Below are 17188 nucleotides of genomic sequence, written 5' to 3' on the forward strand. Positions count from 1 at the left end.
CTGTTTCGCCTGGTCTGGCTTCAGGTAATCCACGACCGATGGGTGGGAGAGCTCATATCTTCAGGTTACAAGATAGAGCTGGTCTGTCAGCCTCCTCCCCGGTTCTTCCCATCCCATCTTCCCAGGTCTGAGTCCCACTGACAAGACCTGTTCAAATCCATAGAGTCCCTTCATCGCAGCGGAGTCATTTCTCCTGTTCCAAGGGAAGAAAGGTTTCAAGGGTTTTATTCCAATCTTTTTGTAGTGCCCAAAAAGGACGGAACAGTAAGACCTATCCTAGATCTGAAACTTTTAAACAGGTTTGTCCGCGTTCGTCACTTTCGGATGGAATCTCTTCGGTCAGTGATTGCTTCAATGGAAAAGGGAGAGTTCTTGGCCTCAATAGACATTCAGGATTCCTACCTACATATTCCCATTTTTCCTCTTCATCAAAGGTTTCTCAGGTTTGCTTTAAACAACCTACATTTTCAGTTCACGGCTTTACCTTTCGGGCTGGCTTCCACCCCCAGGGTGTTCACAAAGGTCATGTCAACTGTGGTGTCCATTCTGCACTCCCGTGGCATAGTAGTCTTGCCATATCTGGACGATCTCCTGATCAAGGGGCCGACCTTTCAAGCTTGCAGGGAGAATGTCGGCATTACTCTGGACACCCTTGCTCGTTTGGGTTGGCTAGTAAATTTAAGAAAGTCATCCCTACAACCTTCTCGGAGGATCTCTTTTTTTAGGCATGATTTTCGATACCTCTCGAGCCCTATCAATCCTTCCGCAGGACAAGGTCCTAGCCCTTCGACGGGAAGTGAGGAATCTTCAGCAACCGTACCCTTATTTGATCTGGTCTTGCATGAGGGTGTTAGGAAGAATGGTGGTTTCTATAGAAGCAGTACCATTCACGTAGCTTCATCTTCGACCTCTCCAACAGGTGATCCTAGCAGTATGGAACAGGAATCCTCTCCCTCAACCGCAGATTTCGGTTGTCTCCCCAGGTCAGACAGGCTCTCTCATGGTGGCTAAACAGCTCATCCCTACTCGGGGGGAAGCCCTTTCCCCCAACCAATTGGCTGGTGGTCACAACAGACGCCAGTCTCCTGGGTTAAGGAGCTGTGTTTTTTTCACCACACAGCTCAAGGGTGCTGGTCTCCTCTGAAATCAGATCTCCCCATCAATCTCTTAGAAATTCGGGCAATTCGACTAGCCTTGCAGCATTTTCACCATCTTCTGGCGGGTCGCCCTGTCCGAATTCAATCGGACAATGCCACAGCCGTGGCATACATAAATCATCAAGGGGGCACCCGCAGCAAGGCAGCCATGCAGGAGGTAAAACAAATACTGTTCTGGGCCGAGAGAAATCACTCTGTGATTTCAGCAGTTCACATTCCGGGCGCAGAAAACTGGGCGGCAGATTTTCTGAGCCGTCAGGGTCTAGCGTCCGGGGAATGGTCTCTCCAACCCGAAGTATTTCAGCAGTATAGAAAAATGGAGACAAAAAAAGCGCAAATAGGGTCTTATCCCCAGGATTGTTTCTAATCAATAGTGAGAGAACTGCTCACCTGGTGGTACACAGTACAAGCGTGTAGTTTGTCAGCTGCTGCAGATCCACAGGTCGGGGCTGCGACCTCTCAGAACCGTGTTAATAAATGAAATGTAGATTAGATTACATCCGCGCTGCTGCGACAAATAAGAGATCCAGATATACTTGTAAGATGTTCGGATGGTTTATTCAACGCGTTTTTAGAAATTTTAGTATATTATTCCTTCCACCCTGGAATCTGAAAAATAAGTGAAATTTTAGTATATTGTTCATCGATTATAATCATGACATTAATGATTTACATATATGTTAAAAATAGCTTGTTTCTATATAATACGGCTTTATTTGAACTTTGACACTTTCTGTCACATGCCAGAAGACTGCTTGGCGCCATTATTTGAATTCAGAATGTATATAAGTGGGGCAACAGTACCACGTGTCATATCTTTGTGTGGAAACTTCCTGAAGTAGAAGCCATGAGCTTCGAAACGCGTTGAATAAACCACCCGAACATCGTACAAGTATATCTGGATCTATTATTTGTCGCAGCAGCGCGGATGTAATCCACATTTCATTTATTATAACGGAAGTATTTCAGCAGATATGCCATCTATGGGGGACCCCGGATGTGGATCTAATAGCGTCCAAGGGGAATGCCAAGGTACCCAGGTTTGTCTCCCGGTACTGAGACCCACAGGCATTCGCCATGGATGCGCTAGTACTAACTTGGAACCAGTTCCATCTCTCTTATCTGTTCCCTCCTCTGGCATTACTCCCGAGGGTTATCAAGAAGATCAAGTCGGAAGGAGCGCCTACTATTCTGATCGCCCCGGATTGGCCGCGTCGGACCTGGTATGCGAACCTAGTACAGCTTCTCACCGGGGTTCCATGGTGGCTCCCCGATCGGCCGGATTTTCTATCTCAAGGGCCGATCTACCACCAGAACTCAGGGGTCCTACGTTTGATGGCATGGCCGTTGAATCTTGGGTTTTAACTCAGGCAGGGTTCTCCCAAGAGGTAGCAGATACCATGATCAGCGCACGCAAACCCGTTTCGGCCAGAATTTATCATCACACTTGGAAAGTTTTTCTCTCATGGTGTAGAGAGCGCGCGCTGCCTCCTTTGCGTTTTTCCGTCCCAAATATTCTAGCCTTCCTCCAAGCAGGCCTGGATTCAGGGCTTGCTCCAAGTACTCTTAAAAGGCAGATTTCAGCCTTATCGGTCCTTTTTCAGCGTAGGATTGCTACTAGCCGTCAGGTCAGGACTTTTTTTCAGGGAGTCGCTCATAAGGTCCCTCCTTATAAAACTCCTTTGGAAGCTTGGGACCTTAATTTGGTCTTAAGGGCCTTGCAGGAGGCTCCTTTTGAGCCTCTTCAAGATATTTCCTTGACTGTCCTTTCCTGTAAAGTCGTATTTTTAGTGGCCATAACTTCCATAAGGCGGGTATCAGAGCTGGCAGCCCTCTCTTTTCGTACTCCCTTTCTACGTTTTCATCAGGACAAGGTAGTGCTCAGACCAGCACCTTCCTTTCTTCCGAAGGTTGTTCCCTCTTTCCGCATTAATGAGGATATAGTTCTTCCCTCCTTTTGTCCAGCACCTACGCACCGTATAGAAAAAGCTCTCCATACGTTGGACCTAGTGAGAGCCCTGAGGAGATACATTTCCCGGACAGCTCCTTTCCGCCAGACAGATGCTCTGTTTGTCCTTCCGGAATGTCGTAGGAAGGGATGCGCGGCCTCGAAATCTACTCTGGCCAGGTGGATACGAGCGGCCATTCAGGAGGCCTATCGCGCCAAGGGCATGATGGTTCCGGCTGGAATCAAGGCTCACTCCACTAGAGCAGTGGGGGCTTCCTGTTGTGAATTCTGCTCTTGGGCTCCCTCCGGTGGTTGTAAGTGGCACTTTTGTGAGTTCTGCTCTTGGGCTCCCTCTTGTGGTTTCTAGTGGTCTGGCTGCTCCTTGGAGTTAGCTGTCATCAGCTGCCTCCACTTATTGTCCGCTATTTAAGTCTGGCTCTTTCTTCAGCCTGTGCCTCTTGTCAATGTTCCTGGCTGGATTCACATCTCTGCTTGGATTCTCCTGGTTTCCTCACCAGTTCTGCAAAGATAAGTTCTGGCTTTGCTCATTTCAGTCCACATGTTGTGGACTTATTGTTCTGTGCATTCTATATTTGTCCAGCTTGTCAGTATGGATTTTTTCTGTTAGCTGGAAGCTCTGGGAAGCAGATTTACCCTCCACACCTTTAGTCAGGTGTGGAGATTTTGTAAACTCTGTGTGGATTGTTTTGTAGTTTTTATACTGACCGCACAGTATCCTTTCCTGTCCTATCTATCAAGCTAGACTGGCCTCCTATGCTAAAATCTGATTTAATTTCTGCGTCTGTTATTTTCCCCTCCTCTCACCGTCAATATTTGTGGGGGGCTATCTTTCCTTTGGGGATTTTCTCTGAGGCAAGATAGGTTTCCTGTTTCCATCTTTAGGGGAAGTTAGATCTTAGGCTGTGCCGAGCGGTTTAGGGAGCGTCAGGTACCCCCCACGGTTATTTTTAGTTGCGCTGCTAGGTTCAGGGTTTGCGGTCAGTACAGATACCACCTCCTTCAGAGCTTGTCTCATGTTGTTCATAAACCACCAGATCATAACAGTACAAGTGGCCAAAAATGAATTAAATGTATCTCAAAAGAAGGAAAAGAAAGTTCTGAACCATTTTTTTTTCTGTGCTTTGGTTTGTCTTTTTTTTTCCTCTTGATATATGGGAGGTTCAGGATCTATGTTTTGGCTTGGATGTTCAGGGTTTGTTTTCTCGTGTGGATCAACTTGTTGCAAGAGTATAGAATATCCAGGACTATATTGTCCAGACTCCGGCTTTAGAGCCCAGAATTCCTACTCCTGATTTGTTTTTTGGGGACAGATCCAAGTTTTTGAACTTTAAAAATAACTGCAAATTGTTTTTTGCTTTGAAACCCCGTTCTTCAGGTGATCCCATTCAGCAGGTGAAAATCATCATATCCTTGCTGCGTGGTGATCCTCAAGACTGGGCTTTTTCTCTTGAAACAGGGGATCCGGCATTATTGAATGTAGATGCATTTTTTTCAAGCGCTCGGATTATTGTATGACGAACCTAATTCTGTGGATCATGCAGAAAAGACCCTGTTGGCCTTGTGTCAAGGTCAGGAAGCGGCAGAGTTATACTGCCAGAAATTTAGAAAATGGTCTGTGCTCACTAAATGGAATGAAGAGGCTCTGCCTGCTATTTTCAGAAAAGGTCTTTCTGAAACCCTTAAAGATGTTATGGTGGGCTTTCCTACGCCTGCCGGTTTGAGAGAATCTATGTCTCTAGCCATTCAGATTGATCGGCGTCTGCGCGAGCGCAAAGCTGTGCACCATATGGCAGTATCCTCTGAGCATAGTCCTGAACCTATGCAATGTGATAGGATTTTGACTAGAATAGAACGGCAGGAATTCAGACGTCAGAATAGGCTGTGTTTTTACTGTGGTGATTCGGCTCATGTTATCTCTGATTGCCCAAAGCGTACTAAGAGAGTCGCTACGTCTCTTACCATTAGTACTATACAGCCTAAATTTCTCTTATCTGTGACCCTGATTTGCTCATTGTCGTCCTTTTCTGTCATGGCATTTGTGGATTCAGGCGCTGCCCTGAACTTAAGTGACTTAGAATTCTCCAGGCGCTGTGGTTTTTCCTTGCAGCCTTTGCAGAGCCCTATTCCTTTGAGGGGCATTGATGCTACACCCTTGGCCAAGGATAAACCTCAGTACTGGACACAGATGACTATGTACATGGCTCCTGCACATCAGGAAGATTGCCGTTTTCTGGTGTTGCATAACCTGCATGATGTTGTTGTGCTGGGATTTCCGTGGTTACAGGAACATAATCCGGTGCTGGATTGGAAAACTATGTCGGTGACTAGTTGGGGTTGTCGAGGAGTACATAGTGACGTTCCTTTGATGTCAATTTCCTCTTCCCCCTCTTCTGAGGTCCCTGAGTTTTTGTCGGATTTCCAGGATGTATTTGATGAGCCCAAGTCCAGTTCCCTTCCTCCACATAGGGACTGTGATTGTGCTATTAACTTTATTCCTGGTTGTAAGTTCCCTAAGGGCCGACTTTTCAATCTGTCTGTGCCAGAGCATGCCGCCATGCGGAGCTATGTTAAGGAATCTCTGGAGAAAGGGCATATTCGGCCCTCTTCGTCACCATTGGGAGCGGGTTTCTTTTGTTGCTAAGAAGGATGGCTCCTTGAGACCCTGTATTGATTATCGTCTTCTTAATAAGATCACAGTTAAATTCCAATACCCCTTGCCTCTGCTTACTGATTTGTTTGCTCAGATTAAGGGGGCTAGTTGGTTTACTAAGATTGACCTCCGAGGGGCATATAATCTTGTTCGTATTAAACAGGGTGACGAATGGAAAACTGCATTTAATACGCCCAAAGGCCATTTTGAATACCTTGTGATGCCATTTGGGCTCTCTAATGCTCCATCTGTGTTCCAGTCTTTCATGCATGATATTTTCCGCAATTATCTTGATAAATTCATGGTCGTATATTTGGATGATATTTTGATTTTTTCCAATGATTGGGAGTCTCATGTGAAGCAGATTAGGATGGTGTTCCAGATCCTTAGTGATAATGCTTTATTTGTGAAGGGGTCTAAGTGCCTATTTGGAGTTCAGAAGGTCTCTTTTTTGGGTTTTATTTTTTCTCCCTCGTCTATAGAAATGGATCCTGTTAAGGTCCAAGCTATTCATGACTGGATCCAACCCACATCTGTGAAAGGACTTCAAAAATTTTGGGGCTTTGCTAATTTCTATCGCCGTTTCATTGCCAACTTTTCCAGTGTGGTTAAGCCCCTTACTGATTTGACGAAGAAAGGCGCTGTTGTGACGAATTGGTCCTCTGAGGCTGTTGAGGCCTTTCAGGAGCTTAAACGCCGATTTACTTCTGCCCCTGTCTTGCGTCAACCGGATGTTTCTCTTCCTTTTCAGGTTGAGGTCGACGCTTCTGAGATTGGAGCAGGGGCCGTTTTGTCTCAGAGGGAGTCTGATGGTTCTTTGATGAAACCATGTGCTTTTTTTTTCCAGAAAGTTTTCGCCTGCGGAACGCAATTATGATGTCGGCAATCGGGAGTTGTTGGCTATGAAGTGGGCGTTTGAGGAGTGGCGACATTGGCTTGAGGGAGCTAAACACCGTGTTGTGGTCCTGACCGATCATAAGAATCTGATTTACCTCGAGTCGGCCAAGCGGCTGAATCCTAGACAGGCTCGATGGTCCCTGTTTTTCTCCCGTTTTGATTTTGTGGTCTCGTATCTTCCGGGATCTAAGAATGTTAAGGCTGATGCCCTCTCTAGGAGTTTTTCGCCTGATTCTCCTGGAGTCCTGGAGCCGGTTGGCATTCTTAAGGAAGGGGTGATTCTTTCTGCTATCTCCCCTGATTTGCGGCGGGTGCTTCAGGAATTTCAGGCTGATAGGCCTGACCGCTGTCCAGTGGGGAAGCTGTTTGTTCCTGATAGATAAATAAATAAATAATAATCTTTATTTTTATATAGCGCTAACATATTCCGCAGCGCTTTACAGTTTTGCACACATTATCATCACTGTCCCCGATGGGGCTCACAATCTAGAATCCCTATCAGTATGTCTTTGGAATGTGGGAGGAAACCGGAGTGCCCGGAGGAAACCCACGCAAACACGGAGAGAACATACAAACTCTTTGCAGATGTTGTCCTGGGTGGGATTAGAACCCAGGACCCCAGCGCTGCAAGGCTGCAATGCTAACCACTGCGCCACCGTGCTGCCCTAGATGGACAAGTAAGGTAATTTCTGAGGTTCATTGTTCAGTGTTGGCTGGTCATCTTGGGATTTTTGGTACCAGAGATTTGGTTGCTAGGTTCGTTTGGTGGCCTTCCTTGTCTCGCAATGTGCGTGCTTTTGTGCAGTCCTGTGGGACTTGCACCCGGGCCAAGCCTTGCTGTTCCCGCGCTAGTGGGTTGCTTTTGCCTTTGCCGGTCCCTGAGAGGCCCTGGACGCATATTTCCATGGATTTTATTTCGGATCTTCCTGTTTCCCAGAAGATGTCTGTTATCTGGGTTGTTTGTGACCGGTTCTCTAAAATCGTCCATCTGGTACCTTTGCCTAAGTTGCCTTCCTCCTCAGATCTGGTTCCATTGTTTTTTCAGCATGTGGTTCGTTTGCATGCATTCCGGAGAATATTGTTTCTGACAGAGGTTCTCAGTTTGTCTCTAGATTTTGGCGGGCCTTTTGTGCTAGGATGGGCATTGATTTGTCTTTTTCTTCGGCGTTTCATCCTCAGACTAATGGCCAAACTGAGCGAACTAATCAGACCTTGGAGACCTATTTGAGATGCTTTGTGTCTGCTGATCAGGATGATTGGGTGTCTTTCTTGTCGTTGGCCGAGTTGCCCTTAATAATCGGGCTAGTTCGGCTACTTTGGTTTTACCTTTCTTTTGTAATTTTGGTTTTCATCCTCGTTTTTCTTCTGGGCAGGTTGAGCCTTCTGATTGTCCTGGTGTTAATTCTGTGGTGGACAGGCTGCAGCAGATTTGGACTCATGTGGTGGACAATTTGACATTGTCTCAGGAAAGGGCTCAACGTTTTGCTAACCGCCGTCGGCGTGTTGGTCCTCGGCTTCGTGTGGGGGATTTGGTTTGGTTGTCTTCTCGTCATGTTCCTATGAAGGTTTCTTCTCCTAAGTTTAAGCCTCGGTTTATTGGTCCTTATAAAATTTCTGAAATTATTAATCCGGTGTCTTTTCGTTTGGCTCTTCTTGCCTCTTTTGCCATTCATGATGTTTTCCATAGATCTTTGTTGCGGAGATATGTGGTGCCCGTTGTTCACTCGGTTGACCCTCCTGCCCCGGTGTTGGTTGAGTGAGAGTTGGAATATGAGGTTGAGAAGACTTTGGATTCTCGTTTTTCAAGGCGGAGGCTTCAGTATCTTGTCAAGTGGAAGGGTTATGGCCAGGAGGATAATTCTTGGGTTGTTGCCTCCGATGTCCATGCTACCGATTTGGTTCGTGCTTTTCACTTGGCTCGGCCTGGGGGCTCTGGTGAGGGTTCGGTGACCCCTCCTCCAGGGGGGGTACTGTTGTGAATTCCGCTCTTGGGCTCCCTCCGGTGGTTGTAAGTGGCACTTTTGTGAGTTCTGCTCTTGGGCTCCCTCTTGTGGTTTCTAGTGGTATGGCTGCTCCTTAGAGTTAGCTGTCATCAGCTGCCTCCACTTATTGTCCGCTATTTAAGTCTGGCTCTTTCTTCAGCCTGTGCCACTTGTCAATGTTCCTGGCTGGATTCACATCTCTGCTTGGATTCTCCTGGTTTCCTCGCCAGTTCTGCAAAGATAAGTTCTGGCTTTGCTCATTTCAGTCCACATGTTGTGGACTTTTTGTTCTGTGCATTCTATATTTGTCCAGCTTGTCAGTATGGATTTTTTCTGTTAGCTGGAAGCTCTGGGAAGCAGATTTACCCTCCACACCTTTAGTCAGGTGTGGAGATTTTGTAAACTCTGTGTGGATTGTTTTGTAGTTTTTATACTGACCGCACAGTATCCTTTCCTGTCCTATCTATCAAGCTAGACTGGCCTCCTATGCTAAAATCTGATTTCATTTCTGCGTATGTTATTTTCCCCTCCTCTCACCGTCAATATTTGTGGGGGGCTATCTTTCCTTTGGGGATTTTCTCTGAGGCAAGATAGGTTTCCTGTTTCCATCTTTAGGGGAAGTTAGATCTTAGGCTGTGGCGAGGGGTCTAGGGAGCATCAGGTACCCCCCACGGCTATTTTTAGTTGCGCTGCTAGGTTCAGGGTTTGCGGTCAGTACAGATACCACCTCCTTCAGAGCTTGTCTCATGTTGTTCCTAAACCACCAGATCATAACAGCTTCCTGTGCGATTCGGCACCAGGCCTCAGCAGAACAGGTTTGCAAAGCTGCAACCTGGTCTAGTTTGCATACTTTTGTCAAATATTATAATATCCACTCCCAGATCTTTGGGAGTTGCAGATGCAAGTCTGGGTAGAAGGATTCTTCAAGCGGCGGTGACGCACTTATAAGATAACCATTATCTGGATAATTTTTACTGGTGAGTTAATTTCCCTCCCAGGGACTGCTTTGGGACATCCCACAGTCCTGTGTCCCCCAATGAGGCGAAGGAGAAATAGGGATTTTTGTGTTACTCACCGTAAAATCCTTTTCTCCGAGACGCTCATTGGGGGACACAGTTCCCTCCTTGGTAGCCTGTTGGCTTCTTTTGCTATATCTGATTTTGTCAGTCAGTAGGATTTTTTCTAGACATAAGTTTTCTGTATTTATGCTGTTATATTATTTCTCATGTTTTGTTCTCCTACTGCTTTTGCACCGAGCTGGAGTCGTCAGTAGCCAGTGTCAGGGTGTATACGACGGAGGAGGAGCTAACTTTTTTTCAAGTTTACTTAGTGTCAGCCTCCTGGCGGCAGAAGCATACACCCACAGTCCTGTGTCTCGCAATGAGCGTCTCGGAGAAAAGGATTTTACGGTGAGTAACACAAAAATCCCTATTTCTCTGCAATTCCCATCCACATGTCCTCGGTGGGTATGGGTATAAATTCATCCCGGAGAACGTTCCACAAAGCCCGGCAGGTGTCCAACTATTCCAGACAGGGTGGAAATTCCAAGCCGCTACAGGAAGTGGAGGGATGATAAGCTCTCTCCGGTTGCCAGAAATCTGTAATAAAAAAAAAAAATTACAATTCTATTTAATGGTGGTGTTCTGCTAAAGACATAAAGGAAAATACAAAGAATACATGTCAGACCAACATTTTGACTGGCATTTGTTTAGAATTGTTACGTACCTTAATGTAACCAGCAGACGTTCCTCTGCAGGATTCGCTCGGAGCTGGGTGTCCTGGCTCCTTGGACACGACCAAGCAAATCCCGAAAAGAGTCTTGCGACATCCGGGTATGTTCCGGGAATTTGTCCGGGTTGGCATTAACCCCTTAATCCCATATGACGTACTATCCCGTCGAGGTGACCTGGGACTTAATTCCCAGTGACGGGATAGTACGTCATATGCGATCAGCCGCGCTCATGGGGTGAGCTCGGCCGATCGCGGCAGTGTGTCAGCTGACTGTCGCAGCTGACATCCGGCACTATGTGCCAGGAGCGGTTACGGACCGCCCCCGGCACATTAACCCCCGTCACACTGCGATCAAACATGATCGCCGTGTTCCGGCGGCATAGGGAAGCATTGCGCAGGGAGGGGACTCCCTGCGTGCTTCTCTGAGACCCTTGGAGCAACGAGATGTGATCGCATTGCTCCGAGGGTCTCATACCTTCATCTCCCTGCAGGCGCCAGAACCAAAATGGCCGCGGGGCTGCATCCGGGACCTGCAGGGAGGTGGCTTACCAGCGCCTGCTCAGAGCAAGCGCTGGTGAATCTGCAGCCCTGCCTGTTAGATCGCTGATCTGACACAGTGCTCTGCAAAGTGTAAGATCAGCGACCTGACCCTATGACATGATGCTTCCCCCTGGGGCAATGTCATAGTGTAAAAAAAAAAAATATTCACATGTGTAAAAAAAAAAAAAAAAGAACAAATTCCTAAAGAAAGATATATATATATATATATATATATATATATATATATATATATATATAGTTCCCATAAATACATTTCTTTATCTAAATAATAAAAAAAAACAAAAGTACACATATTTAGCATCGCCGCGTCCATAACGACCCCACCTATAAAACTGTCCCGCTAGTTAACCGTATCAGTGAGCGCGGTAAAAAAAAAAAGGCAACAAAAACGCTTTATCATACCGCCGAACAAAAAGTGGAATAACACGCAATCAAAAAGACGGATATAAATAACCATGGTACCGCTGAAAACATCATCTTGTCCCGCAAAAAATGAGCCGCCATACAGCATCATCAGCGAAAAAATAAAAAAGTTAGTCCTCAGAATAAAGCGATGCAAAAATGATTATTTTTTCTATAAAATAGTTTTTATCGTATAAAAGCGCCAAAACATTAAAAAATGATATGTGAGGTATCACTGTAATCGTACTGACCCGAACAGTAAAACTGCTTTATCAATTTTACCAAACGTGGAATGGAATAAACGCCCCCACCCCCCCAAAAAAAAATAAAAATAAAAAAAAAAGAAATTCATGAATAGCTGGTTTTTGGTCATTCTGCCTAACAAAAATCGGAATAAAAAGCGATCAAAAACTGTCACGTGCCCGAAAATGTTACCAATAAAAACGTCAACTTGTCCCACAAAAAACAAGACCTCACATGACTCTATGGACGAAAATATGGAAAAATTATAGCTCTCAAAATGTGGAGACACAAAAACTTTTTTTGCAATAAAAAGCGTCTTTTAGTCTGTGACGGCTGTCAATCATAAAAATCCGCTAAAAAGAACGCTATAAAAGTAATTTAAGCCCCCCTTCATCGCCCCCTTAGATAAAATAATAAAATTTAAAAAATGTATTTATATCCATTTTCCCATTAGGAATAGGGCTAGGGTTGGGGCTAGGGTTAGGGTTTCAGTTAGAATTGGAGGTTTCCACTGTTTAGGCACATCAGGGGCTCTCCAAATGCAACATGGCGTCCGATCTCAATTCCAGCCAATTCTGCGTTGAAAAACTGGTTTACCCCAACATATGGGGTATCAGCGTACTCAGGACTTTTGGGGTCCAATTTCTCTTTTACCGTTGGAAAAATAAAAATTTGGGGGGCTAAAAAAACATTTTTGTAGGGAAAAAAATAATTTTTTATTTTCACGGCTCTGTTATAAACTGTAGTGAAACACTTGGGGGATCAAAGTTCTCACAACACATCTAGATTGTTTCCTTGGGGGGTTTCTACTGTTTAGGTACATTAGGAGCTCTGCAAACGCAGTGTGACGCCTGCAGACCAATCCAGCTAAGTCTGCATTCCAAATGGTTCTTCCCTTCCGAGCTCTGCCATGCGCCCAAACGGTGGTTGCCCCCCCCATATATTGGGTATCAGCGTACTCGAGACAAATTGCACAACTTTTTGGGGTCCAATTTCGTCTATTACCCTTGGGAAACTAAATCAAATTGGAGCTGAAGTTAATTTTTTGTGAAAAAAAAGTTAAATGTTCATTTTTATTTAAACATTTCAAAAATTCCTGTGGAACACCTGAAGGGTTAATAAACTTCTTGAATGTGGTTTTGAGCACGTCGAGGGGTGCAGTTTTTAGAATGGTGTCACACTTGGGTATTTTCTATCATATAGACCCCTCAAAATGACTTCAAATGAGATGTGGTCCCTAAAAAAAAATGGCGTTGTAAAAATGAGAAATTGCTGGTCAACTTTTAACCCTTATAACTCCCTAACAAAAAGAAAATTTGGTTCCAAAATTGTGCTGATGTAAAGTAGACATGTGGGAAATGTTACTTATTAAGTATTTTGTGTGACATATCTCTGTGATTTAAGGGCATAAAAATTCAAAGTTGGAAAATTGCAAAATTTTCGCCAAATTTCCATTTTTTTTCACAAAGAAACGCAAGTCTTATCAAAGAAATTTTGCCACTATCATGAAGTACAATATGTGACGAGAATATAATGTCAGAATCATCAGGATCCGTTGAAGCGTTCCAGAGTTAGCGTGTGATAGGCTCAACGGCTCTCCCGGAGTTCGATAATGGGGTGTCGCCAAAACCGCCGACGCCGTGTCCTCTGTCTTTCTCGATTTCTTTGTTGCTCCCAAGCAAACGCACAGGCAAGAAACAGCTTGATGCTTAAATCCAGGTTGAAATAAAAGCTCTCCATGCGAAGATCCATAATGACACAGGATACAGTAGCAAACTGTGAAGATTTCAGCAGCCCTAGGGTCTATATATAGATATCCCATAATACACGCCCTCTGTAGTCCCTTTGGCGGTGTCTGGTTTTCTAGATTTTTCTCCTGTTAAATTTTCCACCATGCACACAAAAAACGCAAACGCATGCAAAAGCATGAAAACGCCGTGTTTTTTAAACCGCATGCGTTACCGTATGCGTCTAAGAAAAAACCGCTGCGTTTGTACACGTTTTCATGCTGTTTTTCCTTCATTTGCGGTTGCTGATTAAACGCTGCGGATTCTAAGCAAATGTGAAACTAGCCTTACCTTTTCTTTTTCCTTCTCTTAGACTAAGACAATAAAGGGTGTGTCAGCAGAACCACCTGAGCAGGGCTGATGGGGAAATTGTGGAGCAACGTTGGAGATAAAATTCAAGCACAGGTGGGTTTTCGGTGTTTTCTTTACTCTGTGAAAATGGTCCCATGTATTTTCATAATTTCAACATATTTGCCTCCTTCACTTGTTTTCTGAACAAGATAATGACACCTTGCTGAAAATGTACATCTCTTGGTGCTGGGCTTTAATGGAGTGTCATTGTAAATTTACTTTGTGGGTTAAATTTCCTGTAAGCTGCAGTTTATTACTACTTTTATCATCTCTTTTGCCTGCTAAACGCTGGCTTTCACAGGAGAATCGTCAGGACAAGCACACAGGTCTTCAGCTGACCATCGGCTGTCATGGCAACCCATCGGCGTCCCGTGATCATATCACAGGCGCGTGGAATGAAGCGCCCCCAATGTTGGCGCGTGTTAAGTGCCACTGTCAGTGATAGTGTGACAATTAGCAGGTAAACAGACGCAGGCGGTGCTCTGCCCTGCTCGCTGTTGTTACAGGCACATAAAGGCTGATTAAATTAGCCATCAACTGCTAGGAAAGAGGTGAGCAAGTCCGCATTAATGTCACTGAAACAACATGGGGTAAATATTAGTGATGAACGAATGTACTCATTGCTCGGGTTTTCCTGAGCACGCTCGGGTGACCTAGTATTTATGACTGCCCAGAGATTGTTTTCATCGCGGCAGCTGAATGATTTACAGCTGCTTGATTACATGTGGGGATTCCCTAGCAACCAGGCAACCCCCACATGTACTCAGCCTGGCTAATAGCTGTAAATCATTTAGCTGCCACAATGAAAACTAAATCTCCGAGCAGTCATAATTACTCGGAGGTCACCCGAGCGTGCTCTGGAAGACACGAGCAACGAGTACACTCGCTCATCACTAGTAAATATACATCATATGTCGTGAAGGCATCCAATGGAGTTTATTTTAGTTTTGACAAGTTTGTACTTCAAACCATTTCAACCAATCAAAATCAAGTGAAAAAAGGTGTCAAAAGTCAGTGTTCTCCTCAGTCTTATACATCCCCAAGTTGTAGGCCAAAGGGAAATCTGAGTTCCTTCTAGTACTGCTTGTGTTTACCTCCCAAGAAGTTTAGTTATATGTGAAATATTTATACAATCTGCATTTTGGTCATTGATCTAGTCTTTTGTCTTTTAGGTAAAGCTTTTTAAAGGGGATCATCACACCGTAGACCACTTCAGCAGTCTACGCCAGTTCTATGGGTGGACATTGCCTTCTCTTGGGATACATCACACTTAGCTAAAGCATTTCCATGGACTCGGTGATGCATAAAATAAGTGGCATCAAGGAATTTTTTCTCGTAGTTCTCATAATAATCTTCATCCTTATAATAAAGGAGAATGGCTGTGTAATTTAATGGGGGGGGGTGAGTATTAAATAAAAATATATAGATATATTTTTAATCTGAAAAGGTAAGGCGCAAAATCTTTGTATGGCTCAGATTAAACTTCCTTTTAAAAACTATGTGCGGGATAAAACTTAAAGTTTTTAAAATATTTTGTTCACTTTTTGACCGATGCTCAACATGCTAGAGTTGTTTTCTGTACCCATGTAATTTCTATTCTTTCAGATGAGGACTTTCAGCTATCAAATGCATACATTGAAAGTTTGTACACAGCCAGTGTATTCTGTGCATCAAACATAGTGGGAGCTGCTGTTAGCGGCCTTTTCATGTAAATCTTGTATAAAATAAAATAATCTGGCCACATTTTAATATGCAAATGCAGTGATGTCAGCTTATTGTATTTGTCTCCCACCTTTTGTCCTTTCTGCTTTACAGCTGTATATACTTCATTTTTTTAACATAACAATACGTTTTAGACAACTTCTTGATCTGTTCTAAAGTTGTAAGAATGCAAAACATGTTGGTCAGTCTGCTTTTTTGTTTTTAACGTAAAACAAACAACCTATGGACAGTATAAATATATATTTTTTTTTATATTTTGTGTATGTTGGCCCACACGATCAAATGAAGGAAGGGGGTGGGAGGATTCCTTTACTCTATCATTTGAATTGGGTGTTTCACAATGTCAACTTTTTTTTTTTTTTACTAGAAAAAAAAATAAATTAATAAAGAAAAAAAATTTAAAAAGAAAAAAATAAAGGTCATTTTATCATTTGACTTTCTTACTTAGTTTTCTGTGTGTTGCCTATGAACTGCATACTTATTAGGAAATAATATCTTAATCCTTTATTTGATTTCCTGCCAAGCAACAGTCTTGCATTTTTGGAGGACCCAGAACTGCAAAATATAGAATGTCGCTAGATCACAAGCAGATGATAAAGCAGAAAACGGCTTTTAAAAGGGATATTATGAAGTTTGAAAGTAATACCCTGCCTATTGGATTAAGTATAACTTTCCGATTGATGAGGGTCCATCCAGCGTGTCTCTCACAGTGTTATGAAAGGCAATTCAGTACCACAATGGACATAGCGGTCAGAGCACATACAGTGATCTGACAATAACCCAAAATCATAGAACGAGCTCTGAGACGTGGGAACTCTGCAGACCGCAATCCCTAATCTTCTCCAAACAACACTAGAGGCAGCCGTGGATTGCGCCTAACTCTGCCTATGCAACTCGGCACAGCCTGAGAAACTAACTAGCCTGAAGATAGAAAATAAGCCTACCTTGCCTCAGAGAAATACCCCAAAGGAAAAGGCAGCCCCCACATATAATGACTGTGAGTTAAGATGAAAAGACAAACGTAGAGATTAAATAGATTCAGCAAAGTGAGGCCCGACTTTCTTAACAGAGCGAGGATAGAAAAGGTAACTTTGCGGTCTACACAAAACCCTAAAGAAAACCACGCAAAGGGGGCAAAAAGACCCTCCGTACCAAACTAACGGCACGGAGGTACACCCTTTGCGTCCCAGAGCTTCCAGCAACAAATTAGACAAGCTGGACAGAAAAAATAGCAAACAAATAGCAAAGAAGAACTTAGCTATGCAGAGCAGCAGGCCACAGGAATAATCCAGGGAAAAGCAAGTCCAACACTGGAACATTGACAGGAAGCCAGGATCAAAGCATTAGGTGGAGTTAAGTAGAGAAGCACCTAACGACCTCACCAGATCACCTGAGGGAGGAAACTCAGAAGCCGCAGTACCACTTCCCTCCACCAACAGAAGCTCACAGAGAGAATCAGCCGAAGTACCACTTGTGACCACAGGAGGGAGCTCTGCCACAGAATTCACAACAGTACCCCCCCTTGAGGAGGGGTCACCGAACCCTCACCAGAGCCCCCAGGCCGACCAGGATGAGCCACATGAAAGGCACGAACAAGATCGGGAGCATGGACATCAGAGGCAAAAACCCAGGAATTATCTTCCTGAGCATAACCCTTCCATTTAACCAGATACTGGAGTTTCCGTCTAGAAACACGAGAATCCAAAATCTTCTCCACAATATACTCCAATTCCCCC

At 44.3% G+C, this 17188-nt stretch overlaps 1 protein-coding gene across 4 annotated transcripts in view; it reads left to right on the forward strand.

Moving 5' to 3' along the window:
• The window catches only part of LOC138647833 (transcription factor 20-like), a 434556-nt gene extending 418669 nt beyond the window's left edge, over positions 1 to 15887 (forward strand). For all 4 annotated transcript variants that reach the window (XM_069737113.1, XM_069737112.1, XM_069737114.1 and 1 more), the window contains 2 exons: positions 13693 to 13784; positions 14903 to 15887. In XM_069737113.1, coding sequence (XP_069593214.1) covers positions 13693 to 13740 — 48 coding nt within the window. In that variant the 3' untranslated portion in view covers positions 13741 to 13784; positions 14903 to 15887. The remainder of the gene's footprint in view (positions 1 to 13692; positions 13785 to 14902) is intronic.
• The last annotated feature ends 1301 nt before the right edge of the window (positions 15888 to 17188 follow it).

Source organism: Ranitomeya imitator, chromosome 8 (assembly GCF_032444005.1).
Source record: "Ranitomeya imitator isolate aRanImi1 chromosome 8, aRanImi1.pri, whole genome shotgun sequence".
Lineage (NCBI taxonomy): Eukaryota > Metazoa > Chordata > Amphibia > Anura > Dendrobatidae > Ranitomeya > Ranitomeya imitator.